The 26914-nt window shown below is 43.1% G+C and overlaps 2 protein-coding genes across 7 annotated transcripts in view; one reads left to right on the forward strand and one right to left on the reverse strand.

Annotated features, from left to right (window-relative positions):
- Window positions 1–4720: 4720 nt before the first annotated feature.
- On the forward strand, window positions 4721–10361 carry LOC117403889 (protein FAM166B-like). The gene is made up of 6 exons (XM_034006367.3): window positions 4721–5006; window positions 6347–6573; window positions 7052–7218; window positions 8438–8570; window positions 8865–9086; window positions 9568–10361. The coding sequence occupies exons 1-6, from the start codon at window positions 4939–4941 to the stop codon at window positions 9657–9659; spliced, it is 909 nt and encodes a 302-aa protein (XP_033862258.3). The 5' UTR covers window positions 4721–4938; the 3' UTR covers window positions 9660–10361.
- Window positions 10362–11456: 1095 nt separating this feature from the next.
- LOC117403888 (AP-4 complex accessory subunit RUSC2-like) overlaps window positions 11457–26914 on the reverse strand; it is a 44059-nt gene continuing 28601 nt past the window's right edge. For 3 of the 6 annotated variants that reach the window (XM_059029226.1, XM_059029302.1, XM_059029265.1), the window contains exons 3-12: window positions 24428–25105; window positions 23513–23716; window positions 22786–22929; window positions 22218–22294; window positions 21477–21651; window positions 18857–18962; window positions 17534–17580; window positions 15846–16923; window positions 14907–15062; window positions 11457–14233 (exon numbers count right to left, since the gene is read on the reverse strand). In XM_059029226.1, coding sequence (XP_058885209.1) covers window positions 14062–14233; window positions 14907–15062; window positions 15846–16923; window positions 17534–17580; window positions 18857–18962; window positions 21477–21651; window positions 22218–22294; window positions 22786–22929; window positions 23513–23716; window positions 24428–25105 — 2837 coding nt within the window. In that variant the 3' untranslated portion in view covers window positions 11457–14061. The remainder of the gene's footprint in view (window positions 14234–14906; window positions 15063–15845; window positions 16924–17533; window positions 17581–18856; window positions 18963–21476; window positions 21652–22217; window positions 22295–22785; window positions 22930–23512; window positions 23717–24427; window positions 25106–26914) is intronic. The other 3 variants (XM_059029370.1, XM_059029432.1, XM_059029499.1) reach the window with 3 other exon arrangements.

Below are 26914 nucleotides of genomic sequence, written 5' to 3' on the forward strand. Positions count from 1 at the left end.
TGCAGCTCTCAGTGCACCCTCTCTGAAACACTGTCTGTTATGCAGCATGCAGCTCTTCTGTGCTTCCTCTCTGAAACACTGTCTGTTATGCAGCATGCAGCTCTCAGGGCACCCTCTCTGAAACACTGTCTGTTATGCAGCATGCAGCTCTTCTGTGCTCCCTCTCTGAAACACTGTCCGTTATGCAGCATGCAGCTCTTCTGTGCTTCCTCTCTGAAACACTGAACGTTATGCAGCATGCAGCCAGGCCCGGCTCCAACTCCTTTAGGATGGGGGGGGGGGGGGGGCATAGACCTCTTAGAGGGGCCACCATTTAGACACATACTTTTAAACATAGTAATTTTAATATAGGCTTATAGACAATTCCTTATGCAGCAAAGGAAATGCATCTGCATATCCATGCAGACATTTGCAGACAGCAGCCCAGTCTGCATCTTTGTTTAGTTACAACAGTGTCATTGGCCATGTCATTTTTGTCAACAGCAGCTATCATCTGAAGAGGCTCTAGCATGGTAGCATCAAGACATGTACCCGAGTGGAGTACAAGGCTTCATTAAATCCAGATTCTTCTGAGACTATCTGTGTTCCATCTCTGAAACTGCTATATCTAGAATGTTTAACATAGGTCTCTTTAATGTCAGACTGCAGTCAGATTTAGCAGTACTTGCAGAGTCTGAATGTCCTAGTGTTGAAAACACAACATAATCAGCTAGCTGCTTACTCATGGTTCCCTGTCTCTTTGTAGTACAGCTACACTACAGTGCTCATTCCAGAAATCTTCATCTTGACAGATATTTTTTAATGCATCTACAGATGCTCTTATCATCTCACCAGCACATCACAGATCAACAGATTGTGACTGAAGAACAGCACTGGCTGGCTTTAAAATACCAAGAATATGGACTGGGAACTTTCCAAGAACAAAGCAGCTCTGTCTCTTTAGCTGAGAAAAAAGTCTGGATGCTTCTGTACATGAGTCTATGGAAGCAATATTATCCGCTGAGACTTCTGACAGTATATCAAGAATAAGATCCTGATTATATTATTACACATTTGGTCACTTCAGCATAACTTGTCCAGTGAATTTCTAGCAATCTCTTTAGTGAAGGGCCATTGTACTTTTAAGTAATGTAGTGCTGATGAAAGAATGCATACAGAGAACTACAAAGATCAAACAATCTCTTTGCACATGGTTCACTTTGAATTGCATGCACTAGTACTAAGTGCAGCTGATGGTTGTATCAATGTGTGTATGGTATGTGACTTCCTAGTTTTCTTTGCAGTAAAGCCTGCACACCTCCATTAACCCCACTCATCACTGATGCTCCATCGTAGCACTGGCTGATGATGCTGTCAGCATTAAAACCTGCTTCAGAGAGGTGTTGAAGTGTTTAAGTTGTAATGTATTCTGAATCCAACTGATGCAGTTCAAGCAAGCCAATCAGATGCTCCTCAGGTATTGAATCAGTAACACACCTTACCATGATGGACAGATTTTCTACATTGCACTTATCTCCTGTGCCATCACTTTTGATACAGTACCCACTAGAATCCCCGGCACTCCCCTAGCGCCGGCCCTGCATGCAGCTCTTCTGTGCTCCCTCTCTGATGGTTATAAAAAATACTTCAATTTCAGATCTGACAGCTCTGAGTAACAGCTTGGTGATTAGATCTGTCAACAATGTGGTTTTTCATGAAGCTGACTAAAGAGACTGCATGATGTTTGATTTGTAAGAAAGCATGGATTCTCAGACAAACAGCGCCATCTGGAGAACGATCATGGAATAGAAGAGGTTTCAGTGTTGAAGTGATACCTATACCTATCTCCTTACCATGCTTTCACTATGCTTTATTACACTGTGATCTATATTTCCCATGGAGAACTGTTATCACGTGTGGCTCTTTCAGTCCATTCCTACCATGCACCTTGTTACAAGCAGGTACTAAATGAACACCTGGGTTCAATCAAACAGGCAAAGACCTGATAGGAACAGGCTTTGCACAGGTCTGATTGGAGAAAGGTCTGGAATGGAATGGAATGAATTTTAGCCACAAGGAGGGGCACTGCATTAAACCTCAGAATTCATGCAGTTTTCAAAAGATAAAGAATTGATCAAATAAAAAAAATGAATGAAGAACAATCCACCCTCACTTTCCATTTTTCTTTTATATAAATGATATTAACATAGCTCCAAACATTATGAAGTATTCCAAATGTGATAATGCAACCTTCCACCATGCTAGTCTTGTCTCTGGGTCAGTCATATTCCATGGTCTGCACAATCCCCAGATCGCAATTCAAATGATCATACATGGAATGGGCTTGAATGTTGCATTCAAGGCCTCAATCCCCTGCCTTCAACAAAAGGCGACATTAGGTGTGTGTGTGTGTCTCTTTGTGCGTGTGTGTCTCTGTGTGCGTGTGTGTCTCTGTGTGCGTGTGTGTCTGTGTGTGCGTGTGTGTCTGTGTGTGTGTGTGTGTGTGTGTGCGCGTGTGCGTCTTTGTGTCAGTGTGTGCGGGCGTGCGCCTGTCTGTTTGTGCATGCGTGTGTGTGCGTGCATGCGTGTGTGTAGCAGAGGGGGGAGGAGGGGTACAATATCTTAAAAGGATGTCATTTTGCCTTTTAATATTTAGACACAGCCCTGTGAACCTGAGTTACCTCAAAGCAACACACTTGTCTACGAAAGCTGGAGCCAAAGTGAGATATTGCAATCATTAGAGCTAGTTGTGAGTCGCTGTGAATTAATGAGTATTTAATTACTATTCATCTTGCTCTTCTCTGATCATCTGCCAAACCAACGATTAAGAAAATAAAAACATTACAGGGACTGTCTGAGGGGATCAAAATGCAGACATGGTGTGAATCTCCAACAATGAAGGCTATTAAAAGCCCACAATTACCACTAACCAAGGGCATGCTGGGTGTTCTCTATTAGTTTTAATTTTATGAGATTTTTCATACAACAAGAGACTTAAAAAGCAACTAGGTATGGTCGTGAAATACCAGGGTTATCTTAACAAATGTATTCGTCTTGCAGTTTCGATTCACATCATTTATCTCTTCCAGTCATCCTGGTGACATTTAAAGCACCTCTATGCTCTCAATAGAGATCTCAGAATCATTATCTAACCAGAGTGTAACCATTAACCTGTGACACTCTGACCCTGGTGGGAAACCCATCATTTAAGAAATACCAAGTAGAACAAAGGTGGTATTCCATACACCCAACTATCATTTACAAAGTGACTCACCAGTCTAAATAACTACAGAACATACTACAGTACACTGGGCTCAGCAGATTGACAAACAGTATTCATGCTTTCAATGCAGACTCTGTGAGACAGTGTTACACAACTGATCAACTGTTATTGAGTTGCAATTACCAGTCGGGTAAATGTATAGTAAATAGCTATGTTTGCAATCATTCTTAGTGGTTCTTATTGCAGTTACCCAAGCATTGTGTGTGTTATTTTATTTTTGATATGTCTGTGTTTAAAGTGATTTCACCTGCATTCAGGAGCTGTTCCTGAGCTTTGGCTGCCATCTAGACATATGCAATGTAGGCTAGATCGATGTCTTTATATTAGTGAGCACCAGCACCATTAAGTGATCTCTGGTGTATTGCCAGTAACACTTCATGAAAGGTGGCAGATCCTGAGATGGCTCTTCCTTCTTGAAGGACACTTTGGCTGCTCTAGTCTATGTATCCATGGCAGCAACTAGAGCTGAAGAGCAGCTCCTGAACTGCGGTGAAAGCACCTTAACACAGCATTGAAAACAAAAAACAGCATTTGAGAAACTGAAATAAGAACCAGGCAGAAGAATAAGTAAAAACAAAAACAAAACTAAGAAAAAGAAATATGAAGGTGTATACTTAATTGCACAGTTTCAGAGATGTGTGTCAACTATGTGTTTAATTATATAGGTGATACAGTAGCATTATTGCATTTTTTGAACATTGCAATCAGAAGCAGCTTCACTTGAAGTGTGTTCTGTGAATCTAGGGCCTTGGCAACAGTCATTCACAGAGACTGGAGACCATTAAAAACAATCAAATCAAAAGTGGAGCAATTACAGCAATGAGCCATCCTGTTTAGATGCAACCTTTGGATTGTTTTATGAAGCATACTGTACATGTGTGAGGTATTGTGATATAGGACCCTTTCACTAGCTTTAAGTTATATAAAAATGTTTTGTTGTTGATTCTTTTGTGTAAATAAAGTTTGATAGGTATGAAACTTGAATAGATTTTTTTTCAGGGTTTTAATGTTGTCCATATTATGGTAGACCCATAATAATAGGGGAGCAGTGTGGAGTAGTGGTTAGGGCTCTGGACTCTTGACCAGAGGGTTGTGGGTTCAATCCCCAGTGGTGGATACTGCTGTTGTACCCTTGAGCAAGGTACTTTACCTAGCTTGCTCCAGTAAAAACCCAACTGTATAAATGGGTAATTGTATGTGAAATGTATAATGTGATATCTTGTAACAATTGTAAGTCGCCCTGGATAAGGGCGTCTGCTAAGAAATAAATAATAATAATGTAGCATTCGACAACGTTTACTATTTACTTGGTACAGGTATGTTAATGTTGTATTTTACTACCCCACATAAACTTTTGCTTGAAATATAATGAACTTTACGTCACTACTAGTATTATCCCGTTTGTTTATTTATTTATTTATTTATTGCGGGTTATGTGGTGAACGAGCGCACCAGTTCAAACACTCAACCACTCCCACCGCGCTCTCCTCTCCCTGGCTCCAGGGAGTCACAACTAGCAACCATCTACAAACACACACCTCAGGAATATGCTTGACATTTGTCTGTCGATATCGTCAACGCTCCCTGAGGTTTGACGAGGCGGCGAGAACCAGAACCCAGGTCTCGTGAACTACCGAGAATTATATGACTCGAGATAAATAGACTTCAGAGTCAGGATGGAGAACGAATTCCCTCCCAAGATTAGCACTGTGTTAATGACTCCAGACCCTCATTACATTCCGGGGTAAGTCGAGTGTATGCTTATTTGCTTATTTATTTAATGTTTGAGGGGAACGGCATTATAAACTTTTATGTATACAGTACATACAGAAAAAAACGATAGCATAAATGTAAAATTGAATCCAGGTATAAAAGTCTGGTAGTTTATTAACTTTTAAAGCAGAGCACATTGTTGTTGCTGCTATTATTATTATTATTATTATTATTATTATTATTATTATTATTATTATTATTATTATTATTATTATTATTCGTTGCTAGAATTAATTTTCCGTCCTTTTAAAACGCGAGTCGATTGTATGCATAATTAACGCGTCTTTGTTTGTTTCAACCTCGTGGAACAGCGCTTGCAAGGACAACTCGGCGTTAGTTTAGACGTTGCCCGTGACAACCAAGTAACCCAGACAGCTCTGCCTATGTGAGTGTACGTGTGCTGGCCCTGGGTGTGCATTATTTCATTCAATATAGAACACAAGGGCCTTGTTAGTACTGTAACATGATAGAAAACAAAGAAAATCATGCCTTTTAGTGCAGACTGGTTATATTTTGTTTTAATTATTATGCATGTATTTTGCATAGCAGTTTTATCCATTCCTAGTTTTAAAAGTTTAATAAGATATAATTGAGTGTGTTGCCTATACACTGTTACCAATAAGCTTGTATTAAAACCTGTAATGGGTGAAACTGCTATGCAATAGGATTCTTTATTTCAATCCCTGTTTTTTTGTTTATTTGTTTCCTTTTTTTTAAGGTACAATTTTCAGGTAAAGAGTACTTGTAAAAACATCAAGTGATTACCGCAAAACAGGAGTTCCAAGGTTTTCATCGTCTGCATCCACTTAGTTTTCTAGCTAAAAACTTGTTTCAATACTGTATTATAGTTTTTTTGGCATTTGTAAAGCGGCGTGAGAATCATTCTGAATTTTAACTGGCAGAACCTAACTAATCTCAGGTGAATAACATGAATTCTCTGCCGTATGCATCCATTTGAGTTTACTCTCTTGAGACACATGGCAGATTCCAATCATTGTCCCCAGCTCTCAGAACTGACTAATACTAGTGGGCAACACTATGCTCTCTCCGTGTCTCAACCCACATAAGGATAGGGAGAAAGAAGCAGCCTTTAAACCAACACACAATACTAAATTATGTGAGATGGGAGACAATCTACCTTATGATCTTGACATAAGGGTTTGAAATGTATCCTGAGATCTTTGAGATCTTGTTGACCTAGCATCCCCTCCTCCCTGTCTTTAGTGAGCCATTGTAGTTTCCCTCGTTACTGTATATTTGAAAACCCTTCAGGCGTGGAGCATGATGCAGGGTGGTGTGTTGTCCTGGCAGGTATGGTGGGTACTGCCCCCAGATCAAGTACACCGTGGGGAACACCTACGGCAAGCTGACCGCCCGGCTCCTCACCAGCCCGGAGGTGAACCGCTCACAGAAGCTGATCCTGCAGTCCAGCCGCGTGCAACCCGCTGACCCGGAGACAGGCCCTCAAAATGAGATCTGGAGGAGCCGCAGTGACGGGGGCCAGGCGGAGATAGAGAAGATGATACCTGGATACACAGGTCTGTGTTTTTACTGCATTCACCTCTAACTACTGCAGGTGCTCTTCCTTTTATAAACTGAGCGAATGACACAGAGGCAGCTACAAATGTCAGGCCATTTGAATGGGCAGTAATTTCAAGGGTTCACTGTGTTTGATAATTGCAGTGTTAGGCATGTTGATAATGAAAAAGAAGTAATCATGTTAAAGTTGTCTATGCTGAGCTGGGATTTGACGTCTATCTAGGGATTCGTTTAGACCATCCTGTCCCAGCTGGTAACTACAGTAGTTATCTTTGTTGGGACAAGTGTCTTGGAAGATTGTTTTCGTGTTTCACAATTCAATAATTCACAAATCTGGTTCATTCACAGTTAGGACATTTTCATGGAGTTTTATGCATTAGGTTACATCAGCTTGTGTCCTATCAACTGACCTTAATTAAAAAATAAAGAAATAAAACAACACATCCTTTGTTTTATTGTCTTGTATTTTTAATATAGGGTTCATTCCCAAAAGCCAGAACTACTTCTCTAAGACATACGCGGAGACGTGCCGGGACGCCCTGGCGGACTTTGAGAAGGAGCGGCAGCGCAGAGCTGACACGGTGGTGTCACCACACACCCTGCAGGCCAGGAAGGCGAAGGGCGGCACAAAGCAGGAGCACAAAGTAATTCCATCTGACAGATTAACAGCCGGCATGATCACAGGCGTTAGAACAGACACCACTACTCTGGCCAGACTGCCTTGTCGATTCCAATGGGCATCCAGTGATCCGAGCTGGATTTGTAAATGTACTGTTTTTCCAGAAGACTCCAGAAACTATTCATTATTAAGCTGTGTGTAGGGTGTGTATTGGAGATGTCATCGTTTGCAGTTCTGTCAAGAGGCTTTCTGCTTAAACTGTACAAAATGATGTTTCTTATAATAATCACAAAAACCTACACAGCCAGGAACTACTATTAAACATACTAGTGAAAAAAAAAAGTTCTGTTGTAGAATTCTGCCGTGGTTTTTAATGTGTAAACACAAAACTGACAAAGGTTCGTCAAGTATAAACAGGTTTATATGTATAGCAAATTGATGGGCAAGTAAATAAATATCTCATACAAAATGATAGTAAACTGGGTTTGCTCTTTAAGAAAGTTTCTTATTCCAATTTCCAAACAAAACAAACTTCTGTTCATAATAGTAATCTCTGTTAAATATGCTTTAATATCTTTACAACTTGTTGTTGGCCTACAAATGGAAGTGTGTCTTTTGGCAGGTGATTTTAGGTCAGAAAAAAAAAAAAAAAAAAAAAAAAAAAAATATATATATATATATATATATATATATATATTTAGCAGTTGTGATTTCCATGGAATTACTTGAGATTTACAGCAGGGTTATGTTCTGTAGTTGTGATTGTACTTATATTTAATCCTGAATTAACACACCAAAGGGGCTGCATATTGACAGTACCTCTGTGATTCTAAGCTTTGGGTTTACTGGCTGGTAACCCTTATACAAGTTTCCCATAGTAAAACCATAGCAAAGACTAATAAAGCATAGTGAAAGCATGGTAAAGCATAGGTACATTGTAAGCATTGTAAAGAATAGCGAGACATGGTAAAACATATTAATAAACATGGAAAACCAGGGTAAAGTATTGCAAATGCATAGTATAACCATATGAAAAGCATGGTAAAACTGAAAATACAGTGCAAAAATACCATGGTAAACTTTTATAAGGGAAGAGCCGGTAACCATTAATACAGCTTTTACTGAGTGTATGTCTCTAAATATGCCATGTATCACTTGTTCTTAAAAGAAACTTTTAAACAAAGTCTTGTAACTCAGCAGAATGGAGCAGGGCACAGCTAACTTAGTCATGTCCTTCCTCCCAGCTCCCCCACTACAACACCCCTCTGGCTCCAATTGTGAAGGAGGCTGCCCCCTATCGCTTCACCAATGAGTGGCACCCGCACGGCTCTCCGTATTTCATGGAGAATGAAAGCCCCCACAAGTACTTCATTTCAGGTAAGGCAGTCGGGGAAGGGGGTGGGGGCACTTGTTGACAATGTTGACAGTTTCTGTAGTGATTTGCAATATCAAGGTTTGCACCATTTATTTACCCCAAGACCCAGAAGTTTTTATACTGTACCTGGAACGAATCAATCAGCTACTACGAAGCGGACAACCTTAACGAGCTGAATGGCCTCCTCTAGTTAGCAGAGTTTGGCCTTCTCTTTCTCCCCATGTCAACCCCAAGAGGTGCATTGGGCTGCAGATATCCTGTATGAGGAAGTGTTAAGCCTTACCTTGTCTATGCAGGTTTTACAGGGTATGTCCCCAAGGCTCGCTTCCTCATCGGCAGTGGCTATCCCATCCTCACGAACCGCGCCCTGGTTCACTTCACCAATGAGTTAAACCAGAGCGAGTTAGGACCAATCACGTTTCAGCGGCGGCCAAGGGAAGACCACTGTTTGCCCTACATCTCACAGATTTACCCCTCCAGTCTGGGCCTCCTGCCCAAATACACCGGCCACGTACCAGGTAAGAAGACATCCACGATGGCACTGGTCTCATCCAGCAAGCCAACACCATAAAGACCTCCAATTCAATTATTCAATCTCAAATTAGATTACTCATGTAACAAGTACTGTATGTCAGTAATGTACATCACCAGACACGGCTGTAAATAATAACACAAAAATAAATAATCAGAGCTACCAGTATCACGAAAGCACAAACCACCATATGGATATAAGCTGAAAATGACAGGTGCCTCCATATAGCCCCACCCAGGTACCCCCAGTTTCATCACAATTGGATAACTGTTTCTCAGATAGATGAAGAATCTATGAAATGTGACCGACATACAGGCACCTCCAATACTGTATACCCTCAGTGGGGGATTATAAATCTGAGCAGATTTAGTTTCTACAAAACAATATTGAAAATGTAGGAAGTTTATCTACACAATGACACCACAGCAGCTGTCTCCTCACTAATCCCATTCTTGTTGTCACTGCAGGATACAAGTACCAGTACGGTCACACCTTTGGACAACTTACCACCAATGCCCTGGGTTCCAGCACCCTTCAGAAACAGGCAGCAGCTCAATGAAGGAAAGCCCTGAAGCACATTCACTTGTTTATCCAATTGATACCAGCTGTACAATGGAACGGATAGATCCTTTTATTGTGTTATTATTTAATGGGATTGCAATTACATGATTCTGTGTTGGTGTTGTCCAATTGCCTTGCTGGACACAGAAGCCTGTTCACCATGTTTGCAAGGATCCTTGCCTTAACCTCCTTGCTTTGCACAGTGGTGTATCCGACTTACCATGTCGTCATGAACAGGGCCTTAACAAATCCACGGCAGATTTTACACACCCTACTCGCTTGCAGTTCAGTCTTGTATGTTATCTCCCAGATTTCTGTATAAACAATTAAGGGATTCAATTAAACTGATCGAAAGAACAATTACGTTATTAACTGATTACTAATTATAAAACTCTTATTAACAAAATACAAGCGACAATTCTGGCCATAGAAATTGAGGTGATCAAGGTTAAAGACCCAAATGAATGGACTACCTTACCTAAGGTAATGTTTGGTAGTCCAATCCCCTATTCACACCACCTACTGTAATAAGTCATTGAAAACGTGACTGAATTAAGTGAGTTGCACATGATTTAGGTAGTGTGGGGGGGGGGTACATGCATAGTGTCGAGCTGAGTGGGTGAAACTGTAAAAAAAATGTAAATGAAAAAAGATTTTTAACAAAATTATTGGCTTAAAAATATAATTAAAACCTATAACATACTTTTTACTTGATTTTTTAATTTTAGGATCAATGATAAAAATCTGTTCATTTTCACAAGGCGGTACATGTATTTTAAAAGCAATAGGAGCTATATTTACACCAGTCTTTAATTAACTCCTATTTTTGGTTAGTATGACCAAGCTTGACCCTTGCAAACATACCTTGGCTGCTATTGACTCTTCTGTGCAGCAAAGCAGTCAGGAACCAATCAATGTACAGCTATTCCTGCAATGTGGTCTGTTTCTTTAATTGCATAATGATAATTTTTTTAATGACAGACATACAGGGAACCCTGGTTATACCTATCAATTGTTTTGTAAAACTTCTCCAAGTTTTATTCCGATAGTTTTGTCCAGTTTGATTATGATATCACATTCAATACAGAGTAAAGCATTGATCTTGCAGACAGTGACAGTGAAGTTCCTGGTGAAGTGCTCTGGTGTTGGTATTGCGTGTAACCGTGTATTAATTATTGGTATTACAAATGAATCATTAAAAAATATATATATATATACGAAACAAAATGTTCAACTTTTGCCTGGAATATTTAACCCTTTTAATATGTGTAAGTGAATAGATTGTGTGGGGCGTATGAGAGATCTCATGCAGTTTGGGCGAGAGGATGGCAAAGTGAAGCAGAGCGGTCCTGGCTGTTCAATGATCTCTATTATATTAAGAGACCCTACACAAGATGTATTAACGTATTATAACTCACAGAAACCAAGATTGTACTCAGTAACTATTATTAAACAGAAAAAAGTGATGTATGTTCTATGCACGGGAACTGTGGATTTCCTGCACATGATTTATGATTTAAAGAGGAAATTGTTTAAAACGGTAAGCTGTAAAGGCTCCTCAATTGCTTTTGTGTGGTTTAGAATATGAAACAGTTAAGCAATTGATTTAGAGGAACTATGTCTTGCTTTGATAATATTTCAGGATAAAACTGATTTGGGTTCATCTAACGGGTTAAATCAGTTAGTTTTAAGCGGTCAGCTCAAGCAGCTTGAATGTCACTCCCACAGAAACGAAGCACAGCCTTCTTAATTAATACAATGATCACACACAAAAATAACTGACAAGACACGGGTGTGGGGCTGTGTTATGAGCACCTTGTAATTATTATCCATCATAAATTAATAATGCCATACACATTATATAGCATGGGTAAAATAAGACATTAGTGCCACTTGGCATATATACAAGCAGGAGGTATAATGTTATAATACCAACCAACAAAAAAATAATAAAAAATAATGATAATAATAAAATAACAAGAGACCTGCTTCTCCCTTTGTAGTCTGTGATCCTCTAGCTCAAACATCAAGCGGTTAAGGATTCAGCTTGTGTGTGTGTGTGCAGGTCCAGGCAGTGCTGCCAACTCCACAGAACTGCATTCCCGAAAAGGCACCAATACTGTCTCGCCCACCCCACCCCGTCTAATACTGCCTGTCATTTCTGCCAAGGATGTCAATGGAAAGCAAAGTATGGAGAAGGGGTGTGCAGGTGCTTCCACTGCTGGAATGTAGCCAGATTCCAGCTCTGATTCCCTGAGGGTTAATCAACTAGCATCACCAGCTCTCGCTAGCCTGGCACGAGCGATATGAGAACCATGCGCATCATCCACTATTCATGGAAACATCTCGACTGTCCCACTAAACATTTGGAACGTCTTCCTGCCTTTGTGATTGGTACAGAGGTACACACCATTAATGTGCTTCTGTCATTCTAACTTTAATACTTATCCAAAAAACTAATAATGAGTATCTGTAAACTTTACGTGTTCCAAGTTAAGACCACTGTTTGAAAAATCGGTCCACACAGTTGATTCTGATTTGATTTAGGATCTGTAATAATTTGGACCCAGTCCTCAGTCCTGGGTTTGACTCAAGCCGAGATCTCTCTGGAGACAGCCAGTCCATTGGTAAACATGCTACACCGGCCTTAGATCAGCCTGAACTCAGTTTAGTCTTATCCTGACTAAAACTCACATCTCCTGAACTGAAGGTCAAGATCAAGATTTAAGGCCAAAATATTGCCAAATCCCTGGTCTGAACTCAATTGCATTGTGCTCAAGGCAACAGGACTGGACTAACCCAACACAGACAACCTGCTCTCCAAAAGGTTTGTAGCTGACTGGCAAAACTAGGTTCTAGAGAATCCTGCGCACATGCCCTCCCCACTTTGGACGGCACCACTTCTCCCAGTCCACCCTATTGTACCTGCTTTCCTTTACATCCTTAACAGTAGTACTGCACTCTACTGCAGCTGCAGAATAAGTTACATCGTTAATAAATAAATACAATGCAACACAAAATATGTATATATATATATATATATATATATATATTAGCTATTTTCCCCCTCAAGTCCCAACCCTCCTGCTGAATGCACGCGGTAGCAGTCATCACGGGATGCAAGGAAGTTAGAAAGATGGCTTGCCATGCTGACACATGCGCAAGGTTCCTCCACGGCTTTCCAGCAAAGCAAAAGTTTCAGAGTTTCCTCCACCTGGGAAGTCCAGATCCTGCCTAATTCTTCTCCAACATGGGCACGGGATCCTGATCTCCTTCCTCAGTGAGCTGCGTCTTGGGATTTGGGTCGCTCGAATAGGGCCAAGGAAATGACGAAACAGAGCACCACCCTGGCACAAGTACTCCAAGCTCCTAAGCGCACCCACTGGAATAGGGATGAATCTGTGAGTGGTCACTGATTGCCGATCCGGCTAAATGCAGGACTGAGCACCCTAGCATCCTGAAAACAGACCCAAGCTGTCAATGAAAGTTATCCATACAACAGACTGTCCCACGCAAGTGGGAAATCACAAACACTAGGCAGTCTTGTTGTTTTTTACTCTATATATATGCTTCTATCTAGTGCTAGATTGATTGAAACTTTCTCCAACCATCCAACTGAATCGGATAAAGTTCAGGAGCAGCAATCCCATCGAGATGAGTTCAACATTAACAGGTTCTATAGAAAGGTCCTCCTGAACAGGGGTTTCAATTGATACATGTTTAACCATACCCACAATCATATTCATGTTAAATGTGCAGCAGGGCTACAAACTCACTTTGGCAGCCAACGGTATATGCAGAAGCGAAGCCTTTTCTGACCAGAGACCACTGTCGGAGGCATTCATTTCTAGCCTTGTACCACATTTCTGTTATTGTGTGCTTATCACCATCTGTTTATGCAGATTTATGTTAAGAGATATACGTTTGTTACTCCATGAAGGTGAAGAAGTTGGAAACAGAAATAATGGTAAATACACAAACATTATTCAGCTGTATGAATCTACTGCACTACTGATGTTGCGCAAATCTACTGTAGACTAGGGGGAGAAAACTGATCCAACAACTGTAACCCCCTTGCAGCAATGAGCATGCAGTACAAATATGTATAAAGTCTGAATCTTCTTCTGGAAATCTGTATGTCTCATTTCTGGGTGCTGTTAAGCTCTAGCCTTCACGATCACTTTGCAGATCTGACAAATAGATAGATAAATAGATACTGTAGATAGATAGATAGATATAGATACTAAACAGATAGATCTAGCTGTGCATGTATTGAAGTATTTAATGGTGGCTGAAGAACAATGAAGTGGGCAGTTTTGGATTGGCAATGCAGAGAGCCTCGGCTCTCTCTGCCGTAGTGATTGTCGCCCCCCTCCAGGCTCTGCGGTTCAGTTGCTGTCCTACTCAGGCTGGGTGACGTAGATGATGGGAACGAGCCCAGAGAGCTCCCCCAGCATGCAGTGCAGCCAATCGGGTTCAGCCCGGCCCAGCACTCGCAGCACGTCCCCCTTGTTGAAGCTCAGCTGACCCGGCTCAGTAGCGATGTGGTGACACAGGGCCCTCACCTCCCTGCTGGGGAAATGGAGGAGAGAGGGGGTCAGGCAACATGCTAGCGGGGGTGAACACAGTGTGTTTATACAGGAACACGCCCATGGGATAAATCAATAATGCACTGGGTTGCACCAGATTTAAAAAAACATAGTTAAAATGTAAAGCCTCTTCTAAGGTAATGTGTAAAAGCAGAGCGTTTGAGCACTGCTGGTGCAACCGAGTCCTGGTCCTGAAGAGCCCCTGCCTATGTTAAAGACATGGGGGGGGGGGGGGGTCGCTCTAATTGATCTCCACATTAAAAAACATGCAAATGATAGCCACCATTGGTACTTGATCTATCAGTAAATAAATCATAAATAAAAGCTGAAATAAGTATCTTGTTATCTTGGTATATGTTTTCCATGTCCTCAGGGAGCCATACCAAACACCCATTTTTCTTTTTTCAACCATGTCTATTTGTTTTCTTTTTAAGTTTGTATTGTTGTCTGCTGTATAAACACTGAGCAATGATTGTACCAACAGACATTATATAGCACTGCAGACCCTCAGCCCTGTGTGCAATTCATTCACCACTGCTTTACAGTTCCAATATTCCACTTTCTGGATAGGCATGGCAAATTAAACAAAAAAAAAAGCAATGGCTGACCCTGTTTTTCAATAAGGTTCTGCCTGAAGTTATATCAATGTATGTTACCATGGAGCTTGTTGCTTGGGAACCTGTGCTTCCTGTTGTTGCTCTGGGCGTGAGGCGTGTTCCAAAGGGGGAGTGTCCTTGCGCTTCCCCGCCCCCATCGTCTGTGCCATCAGGTCCAATACTGACTTGTCCAGACTCAGCCACCCCGACGGCAACCTGGCAGGGACAAACAAAACAAAGCCCTTACATATTGAAATAATCACACTATGTATAAAATGCTCTGATCTGAGGCTCCTTACTGTGCCTCCCACAGACATTGTACAGCTTTAAGCAACTGCAGTATGCTTATTATAAGCCTTCATCGGTATGCTGTACTCTGATTAAGGAACTAGTTGAAACATTTATCTACCAGCTGTCTATTTTAAAACATTCTGATTCAGAAGGCTGTTGAAAACTGAAAGTAGTTTCAACTGTCTTCTAGTTATTTTTCCTTCCTAGTTTGAGAAAGCAGCCACTTGACAGGCTAAATTCTGGGTACGAAACCTAAATCAGATAGATTTTCAGGCAAAATAAATTATTATTATTATTATTATTATTATTATTATTATTATTATTATTATTATTATTATTATTATTATTATTATTATTATTATTATTATTTATTTCTTAGCAGACGCCCTTATCCAGGGCGACTTACAGTTGTTACAAGATATCACATTATACATTATATAGATATTACATTATTTTTACATACAATTACCCATTTATACAGTTGGGTTTTTACTGGAGCAATCTAGGTAAAGTACCTTGCTCAAGGGTACAACAGCAGTGTCCCCCACTGGGGATTGAACCCACAACCCTCCGGTCAAGAGTCCAGAGCTCTAACCACTACTCCACACTGCTGCCGTGTGGAGTAGTGGTTAACGTGTAAAATAACCTTGTCATTAAGCACCCTCATCTGCATTCCTCTCTGCTCCTCTGCAAACCCCTGTGCCTCACCTGCTCTTCTGTGTCCTGGCTGGCTGCTGTTCTGTTCTCTGTGTCTTGACTGGAGATCCAACTCCAGCCCCAAAGAGCCTCCCCCAGCGCAACCCCTGCTGCCCCTCTGGGCTGTCCTGCCCCTGGGGGGCGTTCTTCTCTCCAGCCTGCTTCTCTGACTCCTTGTTCTTGCTCTGGTTCAGCTCATGGAGCACCGACTCCGGAGGGCTACCCATCCACGACGGCTTCCCTTTCTCCTCGGAGCTCAGCTCCCTCCTTGCCTCCAGGACAGCCTCAGCCCCCTCCACCACTCCCTCTCTGAGTGGTGGTCGTGCCTGCCTGCCTCCTGTATCCAACGCGGCTCCTCCCCCCCCTCCTCCCAGCCTGGTGTTGCACCCCTGGTGGTGGCTGCCATTGGCCTCTCCAGCAGGCTTCCTTCTCTTCTCCCACTTGATGAACTTCGAGCCCCCGTTGGAGTTCTCAATGTACACCTGGGAGCTCTGCATTAGCTGGTACCACCATCCCGCCTGCCTATCCTTCTGCCTCACCCCCTCGGGCATCTGCTGCTGCTCTGTCTCATTCTCCTTCCTCCTCTCACGCTCACCTTCCTCTCTTTCCCACCACGACTCCCTGCCGGCTGCCTTCGGCCTCTCTCCCGCTGCCTTCGGCTGCCCTTCCCCTTTACAACTTGCCCCAGGATCCCTCAAAGACTCCTCTCCCGTCGCTGTGAACCCTTTCCTCCTTTCTCTCTCTGTCCTGCTAGGTGAGGCCTCTTTCAGCTCCGCCCTCTCGCTCCCTGCCCCTTCTCTCCGGGACTCGGGGGCCCCCTCTCTGGCCGAGCCCACCCCCCAGCCCCTCATGAGCTGGAATGTGGAGCGGACTGACTGCTCCAGGCCTTGGCCGGCCGAGCACAGCTGCTCTTTGCGCCAGAGCTGCTCGTGGCCCTTCTGCAGCAGCCGGTGCTCAAAGAGCAGGTCCAGGTCGAATGGTAGCAGGGACAGGGGCTGCAGCAGAAGGAGCAGCTCCTCGAACAGAGGCTGGCACACCCCCTGAGACAGGGGCAGGAAACCCCACGGGTGGTAGTGTGCCGCCACGATGTCTTGGAGAATGAGAGGGGAGAGAAAGAGAGAGACACAGGTGGATGGATTAGGGTGAGGAAAGAGAATGGGTGGGGTTGACAGAAAGAGAGAGAAAAATGAGACTACTTTGTTATATTACCGTTTAATTTAAGTAACAAAGGAGCTTCTGCAACATGTCCACGGGTAGTAAAGTCACTGTCACTGTAACCGTATCGTCCAATTTAAGAACGATAAGCCTAAGCAAGAAATCCCACATTATCTCCCCCAAAAAATGAACGAAATTATCTTATAAAACTATTGTATTAAAATAAAAAATTAAAGAATTTCCACAGACATTCATTTTCTTTTGACATAACATAATCATGCAGCAATTAAGAATGCTGATGGATGTGCAATAGAGTGAAGTGTCAACTGTTTGATAAAAGAGACCAATGCACTACCTCAGGGATGTTAGCAGGAGAGATTCTGGGCTCAGATCCCTGCCTGACAACGCCCCATCAAGATAAGTACTTTGTCTATGTAGTACATTAGCCTCCTACAGCAGTAAAACAGAGACGCAGCAGTAGGGCAGCCCACTAACACAAGCCACGACTCCCGCTCCAGGTACAGGGCTCCCTAATGAAACCTTACCTTCGTGTGTATACAGATGGTTGAACCAGAACTCCAAAGACCTGATACTGAAAAGCAAAAGAGAAGGGGAATTACCTATATGATAATTCCAAACAAAAGAATTGCATTCGTGTGTGATTCATTAAAGCTGTGCTCCCCAGTAGTGTTCCTTCTCCACATTGTTAAAATGTACTTTAGTTCCCTGTTTGCAATGTGCTGTTGGCTCTGTCACCAGCATCAGTACAGTGTACTTCATCTTTGACTTTGCTGGATATATGTCATCATGTAAGACACCAGGCCACAGGGTCCCAACTCCCTGGCTCTCAAGAGATATTCCAGTCCTGATATTCTTTCCAACCTCACTTAGTTGACCTGACTGAGGATTAATTCAATATTTTAGGACTTGATTCAAACTAAAACCTGGACTGGAATTGACCTCGAGGACCAGAGATGGGAATCACTGCACTAGGCCAATCAAAGTACCACATATTATATAGCACAGATACCACAAAAGAGCATTCAAATGGTGACCCTGAGGGGAGATACAAAAACTATAATAGTATTCTATCACTCACACACTTCTGACCAAAGAAAGTTTATTTTTCAAATGTATATGTGTTTGCAGCCACCTAGCTGCTAATCTGGGTATAATGTACACCACTGTCAGGTTTATTGACATTTAAACAGAGCAACAGACTAAGAAATACAACACAGAACAAATGTGCTACTTCGTACATCCACTAGAGGCAGATTTTTGCAGTGGGGAAGGTTAATGGTTACACTCTGGTACACAGGATGTTCTGAGATTAGACATGTTTCTGAGGGCTCTGTTGAAGGCTTTAAATTGATGACTGACACAGAAAATGATACAAAGTTAATCTAAAGAAGGATGATACATTAGTTATGATATGATATAATCTCTTTATAATAACTGGCTGTACAGCTATGGCTAAAAGTTTAGCATCACCTAATTTAGATCTTTTATTTATCATGTAATCAAAGAAACTACAAGCCATAACAGTAGTACAGTATTTCATGTTAGATTTCGAAATGTCACATTTTTCCTTTTTTTCAGTTTTTCATTAAGTATATGGAAAACTACAAAGAGCTATTGTAATTCAATATGTTAACATAACATTATTCAGCAGGTTCCATTCAACTTTATGAAGCAACATTTGTTCATTCTATAAGGTGATGCAAAACTTGTGGCCATAGCTGTGCTGCGTTCATGTTTATCATGCATTTTTTGTCTTCTGTAAAAACACGTACACACCAGTAAAAGAAAAGTGCTGTAGAAAACAAAGCTGTGCAAATTCAATGGAAATACAATTCAGATGTACTCACTTGAGGAGTCCGAAGACAAATGCGTTAAAGCGCATGCTGTGATTGGTCAGCTCGGAGTACTGGCTAATCTTACTGTGCAGACCGTGCAGCACTTTGGTGGAGGGGCCTGCAGGGGGCAACAAAATACATACATAAAAACACGGTCAGGAAAAGAGAAGCACACCTCTGACAGGACTACAACTCCCACACACCCCTGCATACTGCATTTAATCACAAATAAAATAAATACATAAAAACACGGTCAGGAAAAGAGAAGCACACCTCTGACAGGACTACAACTCCCACACACCCCTGCATACTGCATTCAATCACAAATCACAAAGTCTACACTTAAATAGCGCTTAATACACTTAATTTTCAGTTTTTTATTGTGTTTTATTGTGTTTGCAGTCGTTCTGGGTGGTTCTAAATGGGATTAAATAAACTCAAAACATTTTCAATTTTCATTAGTCTGTGTAAAGGTTAAGATTCTTTGACAAGGAGTTCAGGTGCTGCTTTCCAGTTACATTTGCCTACATATGGAAGCCACACCAGATCAACTAAAGTGTATTTATATTAGTAAGCACCCTGCAGTGCAGAGCAGCGTATTGCAAGTTAAATTAGAGGAAACTTGTTTTCAGAGCTGGCTCTTACTTCTATAAAGACACTGTGGCTAATCGGTTATATCCAGTGCTGTAGTGGTAAATAAAAAGTGGGTAAACGGCCCTGTTTGGTGGAGTTGAACAGATAGATTGAACAGATAACCATGAACAGATGCATTGTTACTGGCCCTGACAGTAATTTCCCCTCTCCGGTGCTGATCACGTGTGAACAGTCACAGACCCGACAGTGCACTTCACTGAACAGTTCTGTGAGCGTCCTTCCACGGGCTAGGATGAAGGCTACTAGCACCGCCCTGCAGGACCAGTGTGCCTAACAACAGAACACTAACAGAACATAAACAACCAATCACAGAACTCTCTCACACACACACACACACACACACACACACACAACACGCAGTCCAATGGCCACGCCCCCTGCTCTGACAGCTCTGATCAGTTCTGACAGAGCTGTCAGCTGTCAGTCTCACGAGCAGCAACACAGCACAGTCGTTCACCGTTAAAATATCTTGTCTTTAACCCAGGATTTGTGTATCACAGGAAAGTAGAAGTGAGTAAACTCTGTATCCCTTATATGAGAACTGGGTAAAGGTTACATTGCCCAAATTAAAAGTGGGTGAACGCCGTTTACCTCGACTACACCACTGGTTATCTATGGCAGGCACCTCAACACAACACTTAACAAAACATGAAAAAAAAAAACCTCTCCGAATGATTGCAAACATCATAACAAGGTATGGGTAAAGCAAAAAGAAAATAAAGAAAATTACATTTGAATCTTCCTTCTCTTTGACATGATATGTGACATAAAGTGATAAAACTGTGAAACTGACTGTTTTTTATGAACCCTAAAGGTAGGCTCCAGTGACGGTATTTTCCAAGTCTTTAAATCTTTGAGGCTGTTGAATATAAACAGCCCTTGTGCGGGTCACATTGGGAATCACTGTCCTCTTATTCTCACACCCCTGTAATGGGCTGCAGTACAGTGCATGCTGAGGAGGTAGAGAAATGTCACTGGATTGCTGGCTTGAGGCTGAAAGTGATAATTACTTTGGAATGAAAGAAAGCTATACAGAATATTTATAGAGGACTCAAAGCAGCAATATAAATTTGCTTGCAGTCCAACGCTGTGATTGCAAGGTGTAAATCATACAGTAGTTTACCATGTTTAAGAGGGAACTCCACTTTGAGAAAACTGGCATTGATAAAGCCAGTACTAGGGAAAGGAACTGATATGGCCATTAAATACAATTATAGAAAATCTAACCTCCACTAGCAAAGTCACAATTTTTAACTACTATTCCACACTGCCTCCCAGTCCCTCAGCTCTAACCACTAGACCGCCCTGCCTCCCAGTCCCTCAGCTCTAACCACTAGACTGCCCTGCCTCCCAGTCCCTCAGCTCTAACCACTAGACTGCCCTGCCTCCCAGTCTCTCAGCTCTAACCTCTAGAACACACTGCCTCCCAGTCCCTCAGCTCTAACCACTAGACTGCCCTGCCTCCCAGTCCCTCAGCTCTAACCTCTAGACCACACTGCCTCTCAGTCCCTCAGCTCTAACCTCTAGACCACACTGCCTCCCAGTCCCTCAGCTCTAACTACTAGACCGCCCTGCCTCCCAGTCCCTCAGCTCTAACCTCTAGAACACACTGCCTCCCAGTCCCTCAGCTCTACCACTAGACTGCCCTGCCTCCCAGTCCCTCAGCTCTAACTACTAGACTGCCCTGCCTCCCAGTCCCTTAGCTCTAACTACTAGACTGCCCTGCCTCCCAGTCCCTCAGCTCTAACCTCTAGACCACACTGCCTCCCAGTCCCTCAGCTCTAACTACTAGACTGCCCTGCCTCCCAGTCCCTCAGCTCTAACCTCTAGACCACACTGCCTCCCAGTCCCTCAGCTCTAACCACTAGACTGCCCTGCCTCCCAGTCCCTCAGCTCTAACCACTAGACCACACTGCCTCCCAGTCCCTCAGCTCTAACCACTAGACTGCCCTGCCCCAGTGCATAGTAAGAGTGTTACCGAGCTGCGTTGAGGCCTCCACCAGGCTCCAGGGCATGTTCCTGCGTTGCCCGATGATCATGTCCAGGACGTAGGCTTTGAGCCCGTCCAGCAGGACCTCTCGGAGGGCAGGGCACAGGTACTTCAGGATCAGGTGGCCCACATTGGGGCTCACAGAGCTGTTCCCCAGCTTAGCCTGCAACACAAACATCTTTCAGACTAGTGAATGGTTTATTTGCTTTGGTGCTTGTGAATTAATCGAGGGGCTATGGCACCAACTTTGTTCTTGACATACGAGCATTCCCTCTCAGCTCTGTGAACAAGTGCACCTCAATTCTGAACTAATCAGCCCCACCCATTCAGTCCATGACCTCTCAAGCAGAGACTGCCAGTGCCAACTGTGTGATGGTTTCTGATGTGGATTCCACTGGGGGATATGTATGTTGAGATCACCAAACTCATTGCACAGGCACGGGTGTTTTTCTTTTAACCCATGCAAGTGAATCAGCCCACTGCTCCACATAGCTCCACTTACATTTGTACTTTTGCTACATATTTAACTAAAATTAGCTGCTACTTTTGAATGCAATTTAACTAATGATGTGAATTGTGGGGCCTTCATCTGCACTGACAGGCAGCAGCTTCTGTGGGAAGCCTGCAGTTGTGCTAGTCCTACCAGCAGAGGTCACTATTGCTCAATGGGTTTGCATTTGGAGACGACCTATGCTGGCCAAGCGTGGAAAAATACTAAGAAAGTGGTACCTTTACTCCAGGATCCCGGCTGGTTCCAAAATGGGCCACAATCAGATCCACTGCAGTGTTAATAGCCTTTACCAGACCTAATCAAGAAAGCAGCAATCACATTATGTTCCCATCAGTGCATTACATCATACAGGCTGTGCTACAAGGATGCTGTAATCCCTAATTCCCAGGCAGTCTCCCGCAATATAAAGTTACCACCCACTCTGAGCTCGATGAGGGTGTTGTATCTGATAAAAGGCTACACCACACTGGACGCCCCACACCCACCCTAGACCAAGCCTTTCTGTCTCAACTGAAGAATAGATAGATAGATAGATAGATAGATAGATAGATAGATAGAAAGACAGATAGATAGACAGATAGACAGATAGACAGATAGATAGGCAATGGAAATAAGACTATTGCATAGCAGTTTCATCCCTTGCAGGTTTTACTACAAGCTTGATTAGCCACGGTGTACAGGTAACAGGCTCATGTGTGTCTTATTAACCTCCTACTAAATCAAACTGCTATGCAATGGGATCCTTATTTCCATCCCTGTAGATGGACGGATGGGCGTCTCCCTCACATTTCTTCTGCAGGAGGTCTATGGAGATGGACTCGGTGGTGGCGTCGGGGGACAGACAGAACTCGTCCGGAGGTTTCTCCGCCAGGGAGAAGTAGTCTGGGAAGAAATCGCTGTAGTAGTTCTGCAGCTGCTTCACTGACTGACCTGCAGCAGAGACACAAGCACACACACACACTGCAGTGTCAGCTAGGGAGGAGCCGGCTCACACACTACAGAGACCAGGAGTCCTGTCTGCATAGCACTCTGCAACTTGGACTGCACACAGACTGCACAGAACAGCACTGCAACAAGCAATGCACAGAATAATACAGGCAAACAATACTATCAACTAAAGCTAAAAGCAATATTTCTACAGGGCAGAAAGAAAAACTACGGAGGAAAAAGGAACGAGATTTGATCTCAAGTAGACAAATACAAAACGATGCATGCAACAAAATACAACTAAATACACCGGACCTTAACAATAGAAAGGGTTGGATGATGAGAACCTTTCCAATACAAATCATTTAATTGGGACGTTCTCCTTAGTTAATAGTTCTTCATCTCTCATAACACAGGGCTGCATTTAAATAATTTCCACTTAATTTAATGCCCCAAGCATCTCTTTATGGACACATCAGATAAAGAAGTGATCAATGATGTCATGTTACTGGATAATTGAATGGATAACCGATTTAAGGACCCTCCCCCCTCCCCCCTGTTCCAGAGAGACATTCCAGAGCAGCACCATTCAGTCTGGAGTGGCTGTGGATGGCTGAGGCAGGGAAATCAAACACGTTTCGGCGGGCTAGTCTGCTGTCTGGCTTCCTGGTGTCCAAACTGCCTGTCAGCTGGGCCGCCAGCGCCCGCTCCAATCCCAGCGGGTTCTTACGACGGTACTCACGCCACTTCAGGGCCTGCGGCGACAGGTGGTGCGCTGCAAGGCGGTGAGCTGCCAGGTGCAATGCAGCAGTCAGAGAGAGAGAGACAGCGGCAGAGAGGGAGAGGCAGAGGCAGAGAGAGAGAGAGAGAGAGAGAGAGAGAGAGAGAGAGGCAGACAGATAGAGAGAGAGAGAGAGAGAGAGAGAGAGAGAGAGGTAAAGGAGAGGGGGTAATGGGAGGAAAATAGAGAGAGAAGAAAAACATTAAAGAAGTTAATTAAAGAGAGAAAAGCAGAAGCAGATACAAGCTAGACGGTTAGATACAAAGCAGAGAAGCACACTTACAGCATAGGGGTCTATTTAATTGATCTAAACAGTGGCGGGTCTTAATACGCTTACACTGTTAGAGGTGTTTGTTGTCATAGAAAAAAGTGATGACAGCATTGAGATCTTGTTTAGATCCATTGAATACACCCAGAGTGTTTACAATATTAGACTTGCATTAACAAGGAAATTAGAACGTTATTTATGGGAAAGAAGAAACTGAAAATAATAAGAAAAAAAGAACTTCGGAAAAAAAATAGAAATAAACATTTAGGAAGTCCTGCGGATATTATTTCCACCTGTGATACAGTATAGTGAGAAACAAAACCAAGCTCAAAAAAAGCATCATTCCTTCACAATTTGTCAAAAGAAATGTGGATTTGGTGGATTTGAAAGCACAACAGGTTGACAGTTGCATTGGCACTACCGTTATTGCTATAGGTTAATAGACTGTGTACCGTTTGGTGTCCGGGCCAGTTCATTGCTCAGCACGTTGCTTGTTTGGACCCCATCGCTGCTTCTGCTCCTCTGCTGTGGCTCCAGGTGACCCAGCGGGCTGAACCCATCGGTAGACAGCGTCGGGAGTGAGTTGCGATGGAGGCAGGATCCGGAGACGGCTGTGTCTTTGCTCAAGGGCTGGGTTGCCTGCTGCTGCTGCTGCTGCTGCTGCTTTGACCCCTCCCAGTTTTGGTCTCTGGTTTGGCTGGCCATGGCTGGCTGCACCGTGGCGGCGCTTGGCCGGATGGGGAGGAGGCCGGCGGACAGCGGGCAGGAGTGGCTGCGGCGGGGCTGGCTAGAGGATAGGCCCCTGTCTGGAGTGGGGGTACAGGTGGAGCAGGTTTCCGAGCTGGGGGCCCAGTTGCGCACTGGGGAGTAGCTGCCCAGTGGGGACAGGCGCACCGTCTCGGGGGCCGCTCTCCTCGTCCTGTGCTCTTCCTCCCTCTGCGAGCCCCTGTCCGTGGCAGGCTGCCCGCTGGGACGGCTGTACATCTGGCTGACGTAGTCACTGAGGAGGGGCCGCAGCTTGGAGGGCTGCTTGCTGAGCTGGTGCTGGAACACAAAGGGCTGTATGGGCAGGGTGGTGGGGCGCTGCTCTTTGCTGTAACGCATTAGTGGGTTGCCTTCCGAGGCACCTCCTACAGGCAACAGACAGCGAGGGACAGGTGAGACAGGAAGAGACAGTTTGAGAGACAGAGAGAGAGAGACAAAGAGGGAGAGAGAGAGAAAGAGAGGGAGAGAGAATTGAGGGGATGTTGTTAAAGGCAGGGTAGCAGACAGACAAAACACCAACAATACTGTAGCGTGGATTTTTTCATTAAAAAGTTAACATGCCTTCCAGCAGAAATTGCACTTACAGTAAAGGAAACCTGCTTTATAAATGTGAAGATTGAACGTGAATCATTTAGATCACCCTCAAGAGTAAACAGATGACACATGCAGACATTACAGATTTATTTTTTATTTTTATTAATTACTATTTTTTGTATGAATCTAGTAATACAAACTCTATTGATACAGTAATCACGCTGGTTTGTCATTTTTCATAGAAACAGCAAACAGACACTACACAAAAATATAAGAAAACAATATTAGTATACAAACACACTAAATGAAAGCAAAAAACGAAACTAAATAAACATATTTTCAAAAGATACAGGCAGGAACAACAGCTTGAGTCCCTGCTGTCCTTTAAGCACACACACGCACCACCAAAACCACAGAAACAACTGAAATTGCTGAAATCCAAGTTGAAAAGGACCCTGTAGTCTTGTGAACGATTTCAAGTCTACACCGTTTCCTTACCGAGCAGCTACATGTCCGGCAGCAGCTCTCCCAGGTAATGATTGCACAATGTGTTTGTGTGTCACATTAGAAGCCCTGACGTTCCCACAGGCCTGGCTCTGACTGCAACAGTACTGAGAGCCAGAGGGGCCAAAAACATGCAGCCAACAAACAGCCCTGCAAGCACACCCTGTCTGGAACTCAAGATCACTGTAATCACATTAGAATTGCAGCTACAGTATAGTGCTGCTCAACCACAGACTCGTCACACTGCTGCCGTGTCATTTACTGCAGTTTCATTCTGCTTTTCACATGGGCTTTCAACACAACAGAACATTCTTTCACTTTTCCTTTCTCTCTCTCTCTCTCTCTCTCTCTCTCTCTCTCTCTCTGTCTCTCTGTCTCTCTGTCTCTCTCTCTCTCTCTCTCTCTCTCTCTTTCTTTCTTTCTTTCTTTCTTTCTGAACAGGGCCAAATCATTTCTTTACACTGGTCCTCACCAGTAATTTGGACTGCTGTTCTTTTTAACCTTTCCTGCTTTCAGTTACTTACTTTTATACTTCCTCAGTGTTTATAATACCCAACATGTATAGTATATAGACAAGGCAAATTGAAGGGGCTATGTTCATATAGCACGGTTTGTTTCCCAGCAAATGCATTTTCTGTAAAGGAGTGCTTCCCAAACAAAGCCCGGGTGTTTTGCTGCTTGTTTCTATACAATGTCAGTCTGACGGGAGGGTCAGTTGCTGTAAAGCAGGACACACCCGTGCATTGGGACTGCTTAACATACTGGACTATGTCACTGAAATTCCAGACATTTTACAAGTCTATTGAAAACTTTCATATCTAGTGCCATTAAAATTATACTTAAGAACGACAACTGTAACGTTATACAGTTGTAACACAAACATTATTAATTGTTTGAATAAAGTACTCCTTGATTGTTGCACAGTGGTTCCATGTAGTGAGGGACTGGGAGGCACTGGGAGGCACTGGGGTCTAGTGGTTAGCTGAGGTACTGGGAGGTGGTGCTTGTACCAGTCAGTTACGGTAGTAGAAACCATTGAGTTCTATGTTGTTTAAAAATACACCTAAACAAAACAGATATACTGTAAAACAGAAAGTGTAACTAGCTGTTGATATCAATGATTAATCTGAGACCCA

This window comes from Acipenser ruthenus, chromosome 1, assembly GCF_902713425.1.
Source record: "Acipenser ruthenus chromosome 1, fAciRut3.2 maternal haplotype, whole genome shotgun sequence".
Classification (NCBI taxonomy): domain Eukaryota; kingdom Metazoa; phylum Chordata; class Actinopteri; order Acipenseriformes; family Acipenseridae; genus Acipenser; species Acipenser ruthenus.